At 45.1% G+C, this 13,075-nt stretch overlaps 1 protein-coding gene across 8 annotated transcripts in view; it reads left to right on the top strand.

The window, feature by feature from the left end:
• The first annotated feature begins 850 nt into the window (after nt 1-850).
• Nucleotides 851-13,075, top strand: part of LOC128406698 (integrator complex subunit 6-like) — a 42,247-nt gene continuing 30,022 nt past the window's right edge. For 4 of the 8 annotated variants that reach the window (XR_008328584.1, XR_008328583.1, XM_053374275.1 and 1 more), the window contains exons 1-5: nt 853-1,116; nt 1,324-1,401; nt 8,247-8,396; nt 9,341-9,430; nt 11,249-11,432. Coding sequence is in view for 5 of the 8 variants with exons in the window: in XM_053374275.1 (XP_053230250.1) it covers nt 1,006-1,116; nt 1,324-1,401; nt 8,247-8,396; nt 9,341-9,430; nt 11,249-11,432 (613 nt within the window). In the remaining 3 variants the exon portion in view is untranslated. Of the gene's footprint in view, nt 1,117-1,323; nt 1,402-3,747; nt 3,770-8,246; nt 8,397-9,340; nt 9,431-11,248; nt 11,433-12,039; nt 12,128-13,075 lie in introns of those variants that run through there. The other 4 variants (XM_053374277.1, XM_053374279.1, XM_053374280.1 and 1 more) reach the window with 3 other exon arrangements.

Below are 13,075 nucleotides of genomic sequence, written 5' to 3'. Positions count from 1 at the left end.
TGGGTTAGATAGATGATAGATAGATGATAGATAGATAGATAATAGATTTAAGATAGATAGACAGAGGCCTGGATTTAGGTTTGAAGAGGCCCTCAGCAACCAACTGTTGCTATTTCTTTGTGTTGAGTATATGCTATATAGTCATTGATGGACCTAATAGGTATCTAAAGCCATTTGCACATAACAAAATAGGAGCCTACACAACACAAAACATGGTTGATGTATGTCAGTTTTATTTTATTTGTTTTTTTTATCTTATATTTTGGAAATGTACATCCAGGTTTTTCCCCTTTATTTTTTGGGGGGACCCCCAAGAGAGTGGGGCCCTAAGCTAGAGCTTGTTGAGCTTACATGTCAATCTGGTACTGCCCATGCACGATTACTCAAGGGCATTGGCACCTTCTAGGTCTGGGATCCCATGTCCTGCTCTTACCTGGAAACCCAACGCCCTACCCGAGTTGTGGGCCAAACTCGGCCTTCCAGCTGTTTTGGGACTACAGCTCCCATCATCCCTGACCACTGGTCCTGTTAGCTAGGGATGATGGGCGTTGTAGTACCAAAAGAGCAGGAGGGTCGAGTTGGACCATGTTGGCCCTAATGCTGCCGCCTCCTCCGCCTTCGCCCATCAATCATCCCTCCCAGCTCCGCCCCCTGATGCCTGCCCGCAACGCATATGCCAATCGCATCCCGAGAGAAGTGGCGAGGGTGGAGAGAGGGGAGCGAGGGCCGAGGCGGCCGCAGTCCCCGCCCCTCATGCATATGCAGACAACGGCCTCGTCGGCGGCCAATGGCGCTCCGGCGTTCGGGTCACGAGCCGCCCCCGAGCGGCGGCTCGGCCGGGAGGAGCCAAGAGCCTGTCAGTCCGTCCGCGCGGCTCGAGGGAGGCGGTCGTACGTTCAGCAGCGGCGGCAGCAGCAGCAGCAGCAGCAGCGCCCCGGCGCGGGCGAGTGGGCTGCGGCCTCCCTTCGTCGTCTTGCCCCCCGGCCGGGCCTCCCTCGGAGGACCATGCCGATCCTGCTCTTCCTCATCGACACGTCCGCCTCCATGAACCAGCGGGCCTACCTGGGCACCAGCTACCTGGACGTGGCCAAGGGCGCCGTCGAGCTCTTCATGAAGGTGCGCGCGCGCCCTCCCCCCGCCCCGCCGCCTGACGTGGCCGTCCGAGTCCGCGCGCGCGCGCGCACACACCCCCTCAGAGACCGCGCTCCCGAGCGCGAGCGCCCGCTCGCACGTTCGGAAGACGCGTGTCGAGAGTCCCCCCCGCCCCGCTCCCCCTCAGACGAGCCTTTAACGCGCTCATTTCTCCCGTTTTCTCCCCTTCAGCTGCGCGCCCGAGACCCGGCCAGCCGCGGCGACAGGTACATGCTGGTCACCTTCGACGAGGCGCCCTATTGCATCAAGGTAAGCCTCCCGCCTCCCCCCGCCGGGCGCGCCGCGGGCGAAGATGGCGGACATTTTGCTTTTGTATGGAGGCTGAGGGCGCTGATTAGATGGAGGAGGAGGAGGGAGCGAGGGAGGAGGAAGAAGAGGAAGGCGGAGGAGAAGAAGAAGGCCCCGCCGACACCACGCGGCACCTCCCGCTCCGAGGAAGGCAGCGGGGAGGCGGAGCGCCTGGCGGGAGAGCCGTTTGGGGACTACAACTCCCAGCATCCTTAGCTTGCGGGACCGGTGGTCAGGGAGGGTGGGAGTTGTAGTCTCAAAGGAGCTGGAGGGCCGAGTTTGCCAAGGCCTGTGATGGACTATGCCATGATTCCTCAAACTCCTATGGTCCCTAGCTTAAAGGACCAGTGGTCAGGGAAGGTGGGAATTGTAGTCCCAAAGCACCTGGAGGGCCGAGTTTGCCTTTGCCTGGAAGGAGTGGGGGAGTTTGGGGACAGGTGAGTGGGCTTCCCTCCCACAAGCCCCCCCCCCCCGTCTCCCAAGAGCAGGAAACCCAGCCAGATGGGTGGGGTGTAAATAAATTGTTGTTGATATAGCTCAGCTTCTGGAATGCAGGTAGGAGGATTCCAATTAGCAATGGCCAAAGGTTAAATCAGACATAGGCAAACTGGGCCCTCCAGCTGTTTCGGGACTACAACTCCCATCATCCCTAGCTCGCAGGACCAGTGGTCAGGGATGATGGGAATCGTAGTCCGAAAACAGCTGGAGGGCCAAGTTTGGCCATGCCTGCCCAAGAGGCCAAAAGATGGTGGTGGTGGCGAGGAGTTGGGCGGTCCAGGAAGCCGCCTCCTTTTTGTGTGTGGGGGGGGCTGTTTGAACTTAAGATAAAACGAATCACCATTTGCAGGCACATCCAAAGATGAAGGTGCACCCTCCCCCCACGTGTGAATGCTTGTCTGTCACCACTGTGTATTTGTGTGTGTGTAAATACGTGTGTTGCATGCATGCTATGCATTTATATCATTCTGGCAGGCCTTTGGTTGGGGCCCAGTCTGACCCCTCTCCTCCTATAAGATCCTATGTATAAGAGGCCTCTCTAACTCCTCTCACCAGCTCATATATATATGTAAGCCTGGTGAGTACCTAAGGTTCCCAAACCCTATAATCATAATTTGCCAGTTGCCTTCTGATCTTATTGGATTTTAATCCCATTTTAAGATGCATTTGTATTTTGATGTCAGCCACCCTGAGCCTGGTTATGGCTGGGGAGGGCAGAATATAAATTTATTTTTATTATTCTTATTATTATCTGTAAAGCATCCCCACCTTGCACCCACGTGCCTCCAGGCAGGCATGGCCAAACTTGGCCCTCCAGCTGTTTTGGGACTACAATTCCCATCATCCCTGACCACTGGTCCTGTGAGCTAGGGATGACGGGAGTTGTAGTCCTAAAACAGCTGGAGGGGCCAAGTTGGGCCATGCTGAAATCTGCAGTGAGAGAGAACTGCAGCGGTGTCCTCCTTCTACTGTCCTAGACTACAATTCCCATCATCCCTGACCACTGGTCCTGTTAGCTAGGGATGATGGGCATTGTAATTCCAAAACAGCTGGAGGGGCAAGTTGGGCCATGCCTGAGCTAGGTGCTCCTTTGTCAAAAGAAGTTCAGCAGATGTTCATCCTGATGCAATGCCCCATTTCTTGGGATACCAGCTGAACTAGAGCAGGCATGACCCAGCTTGGCCCTCCAGCTGTTTGGGAAATACAGTCCCCATAATCCCTGACCCACTGGTCCTGTGAGCTAGGGATGATGGGTGCTGTAGTCCCCAAACAGCTGGAAGGCCGAATTTAAATGTTCTGGATTAGATGGTAGAGCAGGCATGTCAACTGTGTCATGGAAATCTGGTTTATTCCAACAAGGAGTTAATAGTAGCATTAAAGCAGGCTTCCTCAACCTTGGCCCTCCAGATGTTTTTGGCCTACAACTCTCATGATCCCTATCTAGTAGGACCAGTGGTCAGGGATTATGAGAATTGTAGTATCAGGGGTTAAAAAAAAGCACCCAAATTTTTTTGGTTTCTGTTGTACTGTACTAGCAATCACTAGAACAGGCATGGGCAAACTCGGCCCTCCAGATGTTTTGGGACTACAACTTCCACCATCCCTGACCACTGGTCCTGCTAGCTAGGGATCATGGGAGTTGTAGGCCAAAAACATCGGGAGGGCTGAGGGTGAGGAAACCTGTACCAGAACAAACTTAGTTGTTCTATACAGGGGTAGCCAGGGATCTAGGTCAGTTGTTGAGCTTTTTTTTAGGGAGGTAGCCCTTGGATCGTCATTTGATTTGCTCAACCTCAACAGATTGGTGTCTGGAATAGACAACTATGGACAGGTAATGGATTTAATTTAATTTCCTCACTGCCTTGCCTGAAAAACCTTAGCATCTAATCTTTAGGATGTGAATATTTGCTGGCGCGTTTAAAATAAAGCAAACGGGCCACTTGGGGAAGTCACTGCTACTTGCTCCTGCAACTACCAGAGCCTGAGAAAATTGCCTATTTAGTACCTTGTGCACCGAAATATTTTCTGCCAGGGGTCAGAGCAGACCCTGGTGCTTTTCTTTATATCTATACAGTATATCATTTGTATGGTGATGGCTGTGATCCTCTAATGTAGGGGTGGCCAACTCCCAAGAGACTCCGATCTACTCACGGAGTTAAAAACTGGTGGTGATATACCCCCTATTTTGGGGTTCAGGTCGTTGCTGAGCTTTTTTGGGAGGAGGAAAGCCCCATTTTGGGGGGGTGCAGGGCAATAATGTTGAGCTTTTTTAAGGAGAGCCAAAGTTGTTGAGCTACTTTGGGGTGATCTACCAGATGTTCAGTGATCTGCTTGTAGATCACGATCTACCTGCTGGACGTGGCTGGCATAACCACATCAGTCATTTTTTTATATAACAGGAAAAACTGCAGTGGTACCTCGGGTTACAGACGCTTCAGGTTACAGATGCTTCAGGTTACAGACCTGAAATAGTACCTCGGGTAAATCACTAGTCAGTAAGGCTGGATTGAAATCATTTTTTTACAGAAAGGTTCAACCTTGCTGGCATCCTCTTCATATCAAGAACCAGAAGAAGGTTTCAGTTTTGGAGTCATAAATTTTCAGAGTAGTTTTTACAGTTACATCAAAAATGACCGATTTGGTTCTACTAGACCGTTCATTATGGAATTATCGTTTCTACTTGGACAACTTTTCTGCTGTACAGTGGAACCTTGGGATGTGAACATGATCCGTGTGGGAAGCACATTTGCAACCCCCAGTGCCGCATCTGTGCACGCGCAGGTCATGATTCGGCGCTTATGCGCAAAGTGCAATTTGGTGTTTCGGCGCAGTGCACAACCCAAAAACGCGTAACCTGAAGCGTCTGTAACCCGAGGTACCCCTGTATTCGATTGGAAGAAGAAAAATAATCATTTCCTTCATGACAATTTAAACAATTTATTTAACTACAGAAATAACATTATAGCATATGTATCCATGTTTGTTTACTGATGTGGTTAAACTTTTTTATTTTTTAAAAAACCCCTTAGACTGAGTTTTAGCACACATGAAAAACTTTAAACAAATCCTTATTTCCTGAAGAATAGCCTTTAGATTAGAATGTCACTTAAATAGAAAACTATCTTTAGGAAGATTTTTTCCTCCAAAAGCATTTATAAAAAAACCCCATTAAAAATCATTGATTTTTATCCACCCTGGTTGTGCAGCTTAAGTCAATCACTTGGAGAACTAAGAAACCCTGCTGCTATATATGATAGCGAGCGAGAAGAAATCAGAGGGTTACTGTAGGTGAAATAACTTCAGATAACATTGTAACATAAGAGGGTACAATTTTAGCTATTCTCACGAATGCGTGAGTTATTTCAGGCTCAAAGAGACCTTAAACCTGTACAAAAAAGCAATTATTATTTTTTTTGTAAAAATTTTCATTTAATAGCAATTTATTTTATAACCACTAGCCCATTCTACAAAAAAAGGATGATACACATGTTAGTTGTGGTTTGCGCCCTATGGCTTATTGAACCCACCGGGAATAAAATGAGAAAAATTCACATTGAATAGTTGGTGACCCTTTTCTCTGGCGCTTCTCGCCATTTTTATACCTTATTTGGAAAGAGACCACAATTAGCTTTATCTTAATCCCAAAATAAGCCCAGTTGGTTGAACAACAACAACAATTTATTATTTATACCCCGCCCATCTGGCTGAGTTTCCCCAGCCACTCAAAATATTAAAGAACAATAGTCCAATATTAAAATACAATAAGCGAAATAGGAGGTTTTTTTCTAATTGCATGAGCCTAAATTGCATGAAAATTCTCCTTGGATCCTGGCTGTTTTCACACACTAACACCCCACCCTGTATAATTCTCTCTGTTATATTTCATCTGAACAACTGGAATAAATTTCAGGAGCGGAGCCCAAAGGTCCTACTGAAAAATGCAACTTTTGAGCCACCTAGCCCCCAAATGGCATCTAGGCATTCTGATTTGGCAACTGTAACAATAATAATAATAATAATAATAATAATAATAATAATAATTTCTATTTCTATTTCTATTTCTATTTCCATCCCACCCTCCCCAGCCATAACCGGGCTCAGGGTGGCTAACATCAAAATACAAATACATTATAACAGGCTTAGGCAACCTCGGCCCTCCAGATGTTTTGGGCCTACAACTACCATGATCCCTAGCTAGCAGGACCAGTAATCAGGGATGATGGGAATTGTACTCTCAAAACATCTGGAGAGCCAAGGTTGCCTATGCCTGCATTAAAACATAAAATTCAGCAATCGGCTGAAATACAGCTTAAAATTGGATTAAAATCGAATAAGATCAGAAGGCAAGCAGCAAATTATCACTATAGGGGTTGGGAACTGTAGTTACTCACCAGGTTCACCTATTTATATGAGCTGACGAGAGTAGTTTTAAGGAGGTATTTAGAGCCTAGCTTATATATCTGAGTTTCTAAGTGAAAATTTGTGTTTTGTTGGGCGGGGGGTGGATCCTTAAGTTGGAAATGTTTCTGGCTGGTGGTTTTGCTCAAAACTTACCTGTCTTAGGAGCTCCAGGCCGTCTTTCATACTCACCTCGAATGTATTGAGCAAAAGAGTAATTCTATATATTTTAAAATATTTTTTATTTTTATTGAGTTTATTTACAACATCTGAAGGCAGTCCTGTTTAGGGAAGTTTTGAATGTGTGACATTTTAATGTATTTTTAATCTTTGTTGGAAGCCGCATAGATAGAAATCCAGTGAGATGGGCGGGGTACAAATAAATTATTATTATTATTAATACAGTGGTACCTTGGGTTAAAGGGATGCAGGTGGCGCTGTTGGTTAAACCACAGAGCCTAGGACTTGCCGATCAGAAGATCGGCAGTTCAAATCCTTGCGACGGGGTGAGCTCCTGTTGCTCGGTCCCAGCTCCTCCCAACCTAGCAGTTTGAAAGCACGTCAAAGTGCAAGTAGATAAATAGGTACCGCTCCGGCAGGAAGTTACACGGTGTTTTTATGCGCTGCTCTGATTCGCCAGAAGTGGCTTAGTCATGCTGGCCACATGACCCGGAAGCTGTCTGCGGACAAACACCGGCTCCCTCGGCCCATAGAGCGAGATGAGTGCCGCAACCCTAGAGTCGGTCACGACTGGACCTAATGGTCAGGGGTACCTTTTCCTTTACTTTTTACCTCGGGTTAAGTACTTAATTCATTCTGGAGGTCCGTTCTTAACCTGAAACTGTTCTTAAACTGAAGCACCACGTTAGCTAATGGGGCCTCCCACTGCTGCCGCGTTGCCAGAGCCCGATTTCTGTTCTCATCCTGAAGCAAAGTTCTTAATCTGAAGCACTGTTTCTGGGTTAGCAGAGTGTGTAACCTGAAGCGTATGTAACCCGAGGTACCACTGTATTATTAACATAAACACGTAACAAAAAAGGCAACAAAAACAAACAAAAAACCCCTCAAAAAAAAAGAATAAAACGAAAGGGGAAAAAAAGAACGAACAAAAGAATACTGATATACACACACCCACACCATATTTCCATTCTTCTTTCCTACTGTTTGACTTCCTTCATGCTTTGCACGGTTTTCTTTTTCACTTCTAGTAAATTCTCTTTCATACTTTGTTATAACCCCCTTTTTAACCATTTATAGCCTATGTAGCACAAATCATCCTGCGGAGGTTAATTGAAACAAGTCCAAGTACAGTGGTACCTCGGGTTACAGATGATTCAGGTTATAGACTCTACTATAGAATGGACCTCCAGAACGAATTAAGTTCTTAACCCGAGGTAGCACTGTATTGATTTGGGGACACTGCTTTTTGCCAAAATATGTAAAATGTATGTAAAATTAGATCTGTGTTGGAGGTGTAACAAAGTGGAGGGGACACTCATACATATGTGGTGGTTTTGCCAAAAAATCAAAAGTTTCTGGGACACGGTGTATGAAGAACTAAAGAAAACGTTTACAATTTTTTTTGCAAAGAAAACAGAAGCCTTTCTCTTAGGCATAATGGACACAGATATAGCCAAAGGAAACAAGAAAATCTTCCTTTATGCTGCAGGGACTGCGAGAACACTCATTTCCAAAAATTGGAAAAAAAGAAATTAACCCCCCCCGCAAAAAAAGAATAAATAAATTATTTGATTATATAGAACTGGCCAGACTTAACAGAGACAATTGGGGGGTCAATCCAAGCAAAAAATGTCAAAGAATGGGGAAAATGTAGAGTAATTATATATGTCTTAGAGACATTTTTTTAAAAGTAGGGCTGTCACAAAGTGTGGAATAATGTTATTTTGCAGGCTGGATGGAAGGAGAACCATGCCACTTTTATGAATGAACTGAAAAATCTGCAAGCGTCAGGACTGACCACCCTTGGACAGGCCCTTCGATCCTCGTTTGATTTGCTCAACCTCAACAGATTGGTGTCTGGAATAGACAACTATGGACAGGTAATGGATTTAATTTAATTTCCTCACTGCCTTGCCTGAAAAACCTTAGCATCTAATCTTTAGGATGTGAATATTTGCTGGCGCGTTTAAAATAAAGCAAACAGGCCACTTGGGGAACTCACTGCTATTTGCTCCTGCAACTACCAGAGCCTGAGAAAATTGCCTATTTAGTACCTTGTATTGTGCACCGAAATACTTTCTGCCAGGGGCCAGAGCAGATCTATGTAGATATATAGATCTCATTTGCATGTTGATGGCTGTGATCCTCTAATGCAGGGGTGGCCAACTCCCAAGGGATCTACTCAGAGTTAAAAACTTGTGGTGATCTAACGGCTTTTCTGTTTCAGTGTATCTGAAGAAGTGTGCATGCACACAAAAGCTCATACCAATCACAAACTTAGCTGGTCTCGTTAAGGTGCTACTGGAAGGATTTTTTTTATTTCATTTTGACTACGGCAGACCAACACGGCTACCCTTTTGGGGGGTTCAGGTGTCAAGATTGTTGAGGTTTTTTTAGGAACAGGAAGGTCCATTTTTTAGGGGTTCAGGGTGAAAGTGTTTAGCTTTTTTTTTTTTGGGAAGGAAAGCCCCGTTTTTGGGAAGGAGGAAAGCCCATTTTTTGGCGGGGTTCAGGTCAAAGCTGTTGAGCTTTTTTTAAGGAAGGACTGTTTTGGGGGGGCTTTTTTAGGGAGGAAATCCCTGTTTTAAAAAATGTTTTTGGGGAGGTTAAAGGCAGAAAAAAGGGTTAAATCACTCACAAAGGGCATGGCAGGAGTCAGTTTTAGCGACGCTAAGGAAAGGGAGCCAGAGATTGACCACGATCTACCAAAACCTCGCTAGGATCTACCAGTAGATCGCGATCGACCTTGTTGAACCTTCCTGTCTTTAATGGATCCTTTGTGTTTCAAACATTAACACAGGTATATTTTCCCTCCTCTCTGTAGGGAAGGAACCCATTCTTTTTAGAGCCCTCGATTTTAATTACTATCACGGATGGAAACAAGTTGACAAATATGGCAGGTGTGCAGGAGGAGGTAAGCTTTCAACTGGAATATGGCTGCACTGAAGTGTTCTCCTGCCAGGAGTTTAAAAAGCACTCCTGTCTTGATATTCCCTGCAGTGTTAGAGCTGCTTGATAACCATTGCATGTGGAATTATTAGTTATGTTTCTATCCCGTTCTTCCTGTCTTGCTCAGAGGGAGATCAGGCTGGAAGAAGATGCAAACATGGGAAACTGTTTTTAATAATAATAATAATAATAATAATAATAATAATAATAATAATAATAATTTATTTATATCCCGCCCTCCCTGGCCGAAACCGGGCTCAGGGTGGCTATTATTATTATTTATTTTTAAAAGACATCTGAAGGCAGTCCTGTTTAGGGAAGTTTTTAATATTTAATGCTGTATTGTTTTTAGTACTCGATTGGGAGCCACCTGGAGTGGCTGGGGAAACTCAGCCAGAGGGGCAGGGTATAAATAATAATTTATTATTATTACTATGACATCAAATATATAACATTGGTATAATATCAAACAATAATTCAATTACCTCCTCAAAACAAGTCAGGAACAAACTATAATCGTAATTAGATGGCTTTCTGCAGGATTAGGGTTGGGAACAGTAAATGCTCATACAGAGTCAGGCTGCTGGTCCTTCTAGCTCAGGATTCCCTGCACTGACTAGCCGTGGCTGTTCAGGGTTTCAAACGGGGCGTGCCCAGCCTTGCCTGAAGATGTTGTCCTTGTTGAGTTGATTAGTTGTGCCCGACTCTTCATGACCCCATGGACGAGAGCACGCCAAGCACTTCATGTCTTTTCGTTTTTCTTCTAGTAAGCATGAAAAAGCCAGTTCTCTTCCTGGTAGCAATGCCGTACTTTTCCAGAATTAAAAATCAGAGTCAAGACACTTTGCTTTCCCACCTGCAATAGGGCAAGTGCTTCTCCTCCTCCGGCGATCCCTTGTAGCCGAGTAAGATTTTCTTCCATAAATATGGATTTTAAGAGTGAGTCTGTAAGTGACTGTGGAGGCCAATTCTGGATTCACACATCCTTCCACAGTGGGAACATTGGTTTCTGGGCGGGAGTTGATCCCAGCAAGGCTTCCTTCCTCTTCGCCCGTTTCTTCCTTGCGTCCCGAGTTTGAGTGTCTTCAAAGCCCACAACACCTTTGGTCAAGGCTGTTCTCCCATTGGAGCGCTCGCAGGCCAGTGCTTCCCAGTTGCCGTTGTTCGTACTACATTTTTTAAAGATTTGCTTTGAGATCTTTCAACCTCTTTTGGAGACCACAAAACAGACCTCAGCGTAACACTCAAAGCGGAAGTGTGGCACTCAAATCAGAAGCAGAACCAGGGCCGTCTTGAGCACATGCGCCGCCAGGGTGCAAAGATCCGCCCAGCGACCCCAAATTTTGTTGTGTTGTTGTTGTTTAGAAGGCGATTGGGGTGGATCTGGCCCCCGGGCCTTAGTTTGCCTATCCATGGACTAGATCAGGGGTAGGTAACCTAAGGCCTGGGGGCTAGATGTAGCCCAATCGCCCACGGACGGTCCGGGAATCAGCATGTTTTGACATGAGTAGAATGTGTCCTTTTATTTAAAGTGCATCTCTGGGTTATTTGTGGGGCATAGGAATTCCTTCTTTTTTTCCTTCAAAATATAGTCTAGCCCACCACATGGTCTGAGGGACGGTGGACTGGCCAATGGCTGGAAAAGGTTGCTGACCCCTGGATTAGATGTTCCCTGTGGTCCCTTCCAGCTCTGTGATTTGTGATTCTGTGGTTCCTTTTCAGAAGGAATCAAATGAGCTTACTGTTCTAGCGAAGTCTCTAGGTGTCTTGCCTTCCTTTTTAGCTTCATCTTCCTCTGAATTCTCCCCTTCCTGGAAGCGAGTTAACCAAAGAACCGTTTCGCTGGGATCAGAGGCTGTTTGCCCTCGTGCTGCGCTTACCTGGAGCCTCTTCAGTGGAGCCCGAACAGCTAGGAAGTGTCCCGACAGATGAGTCTGCCATTACACAGATGTGTGAAGTCACAGGAGGTAGCCTTTTTGCGCCTTTTTCTTGGTTTGCCAACCTCAATCCATCTACTTTGAATACATGAAGAGCATTAGTGCATTGACACATAACATCTGGCTAAGCTTCTCATTCGTGTCTATATGTGCCTAGATGCCTGTGTCAAACCAAAACCACCAGAAGGCCTGTATTACACAAATCCAGTTGAAAAAAACACACACGTAATAGGCCATATTGTAACAATTGCAAAGTTCTTTACTAGAAACTACTTACTTCGTGACATAATACATTAAAAGGTAGCTTTTCAGTTGATCACCAGGTCCAGTATGTACAAAATACAAATCCTGTTTTGTCAGTGCCATAGTACGTTCTGATCTAATTTCTCTATTTTCTCTTGTATTTTCCTGTCTGATGTATTCCTTAGACGAGTGAAATACTCTTCTAAGTGTCTAATGAAGATGATAGGGTTGGCAGGCATACTGGACTTAGTGATCAACTGAAAAGCTACTTTAAGTAGTTTAGGTTTTCTGGTTGTTTTGATTTTGCGTTTTGTTGTGGCTGTTTATACTAAAAAAAAATGGGTACACTGATGTAGAAAAAGACAAGTTATTAAACATGTTTACCTTCTTTCAGAGTGAAGGTGACCAGGTGCTTAATGGTGACATGAACTTTGAGTCTGTATCTAAGCAAAAAGGACATTTAGAGAGGCATGGAGCCTCACTTGCTGAGTATGTTAAGAATAATTTGATTCCTAGAGGGTTACGCATCCCAAAGGCACCTACTCAATTCAAAGAGGATAACAGATTTGTGGAAAAATGGGTGTGAACAAATTCTCAACAAATGTTCCAGTGATTTAATGTTGTTAATAACAGAACAATTCGTAGCCAGTTTAGACCAGATTAATAAGGATATAGAGGAGGCGAAAGAATGTTGTGAAGCCAAGCTAAACAAACTTGATTATGACAAACTCATACAAACGACAGAAGAATACATGAAGAACTTCTCTAATGAACTCACTAATTTGAAAAGGAAGAAATTAAGTAGAGATCATAATGACTATTCAACAGGTGGAGTGTATTTATGGCTTGCCCCCACTGGACAGGTTGAAAAAAGTGCAAGAGACCTACTAGTCAACAAACCTTGACCACTCCTGCAGATTATGATACACTGCTACCTCGGGTTAAGAACTTAATTCGTTCTGGAGGTCCGTTCTTAACCTGAAACTGTTCTTAAGCTGAAGCACCACTTTAGCTAATGGGGCCTCCTGCTGCCGCTGCGCCGCCAGAGCACGATTTCTGTTCTCATCCTGAAGCAAAGTTCTTAACCCGAGGTACTATTTCTGGGTTAGCGGAGTCTGTAACCTGAAGCGTATGTAACCTGAGGTACCACTGTACTTCTAGTTTTTCTAGCTAGAGTGGAACAGATGAAGATAGGGAACCTAGACTCAGATCATTGTCTGCCTGTGCCAGCATCTCCCAGTGCCAGGTTCTTTTGTCTGCCAACCCTATCATTAGACACTTAGAAGATTATTTCACTCACTCGTCTGAGGAATACATTAGACAGAAAAATACATTTTACATTTATGTGTATATGCCTATGTCTGCAAAAAGGTCCTGAATGGGGTAGCTGTGCCCCTGAAGGACCAGGTGCGCAGCCTGGGGGTCATTTT

This window comes from Podarcis raffonei, chromosome Z (genome assembly GCF_027172205.1).
Source record: "Podarcis raffonei isolate rPodRaf1 chromosome Z, rPodRaf1.pri, whole genome shotgun sequence".
Lineage (NCBI taxonomy): Eukaryota > Metazoa > Chordata > Lepidosauria > Squamata > Lacertidae > Podarcis > Podarcis raffonei.
The sequence above is the reverse complement of the archived record's forward strand: the minus strand, read 5'-3'. Positions and strand labels throughout refer to the sequence as shown.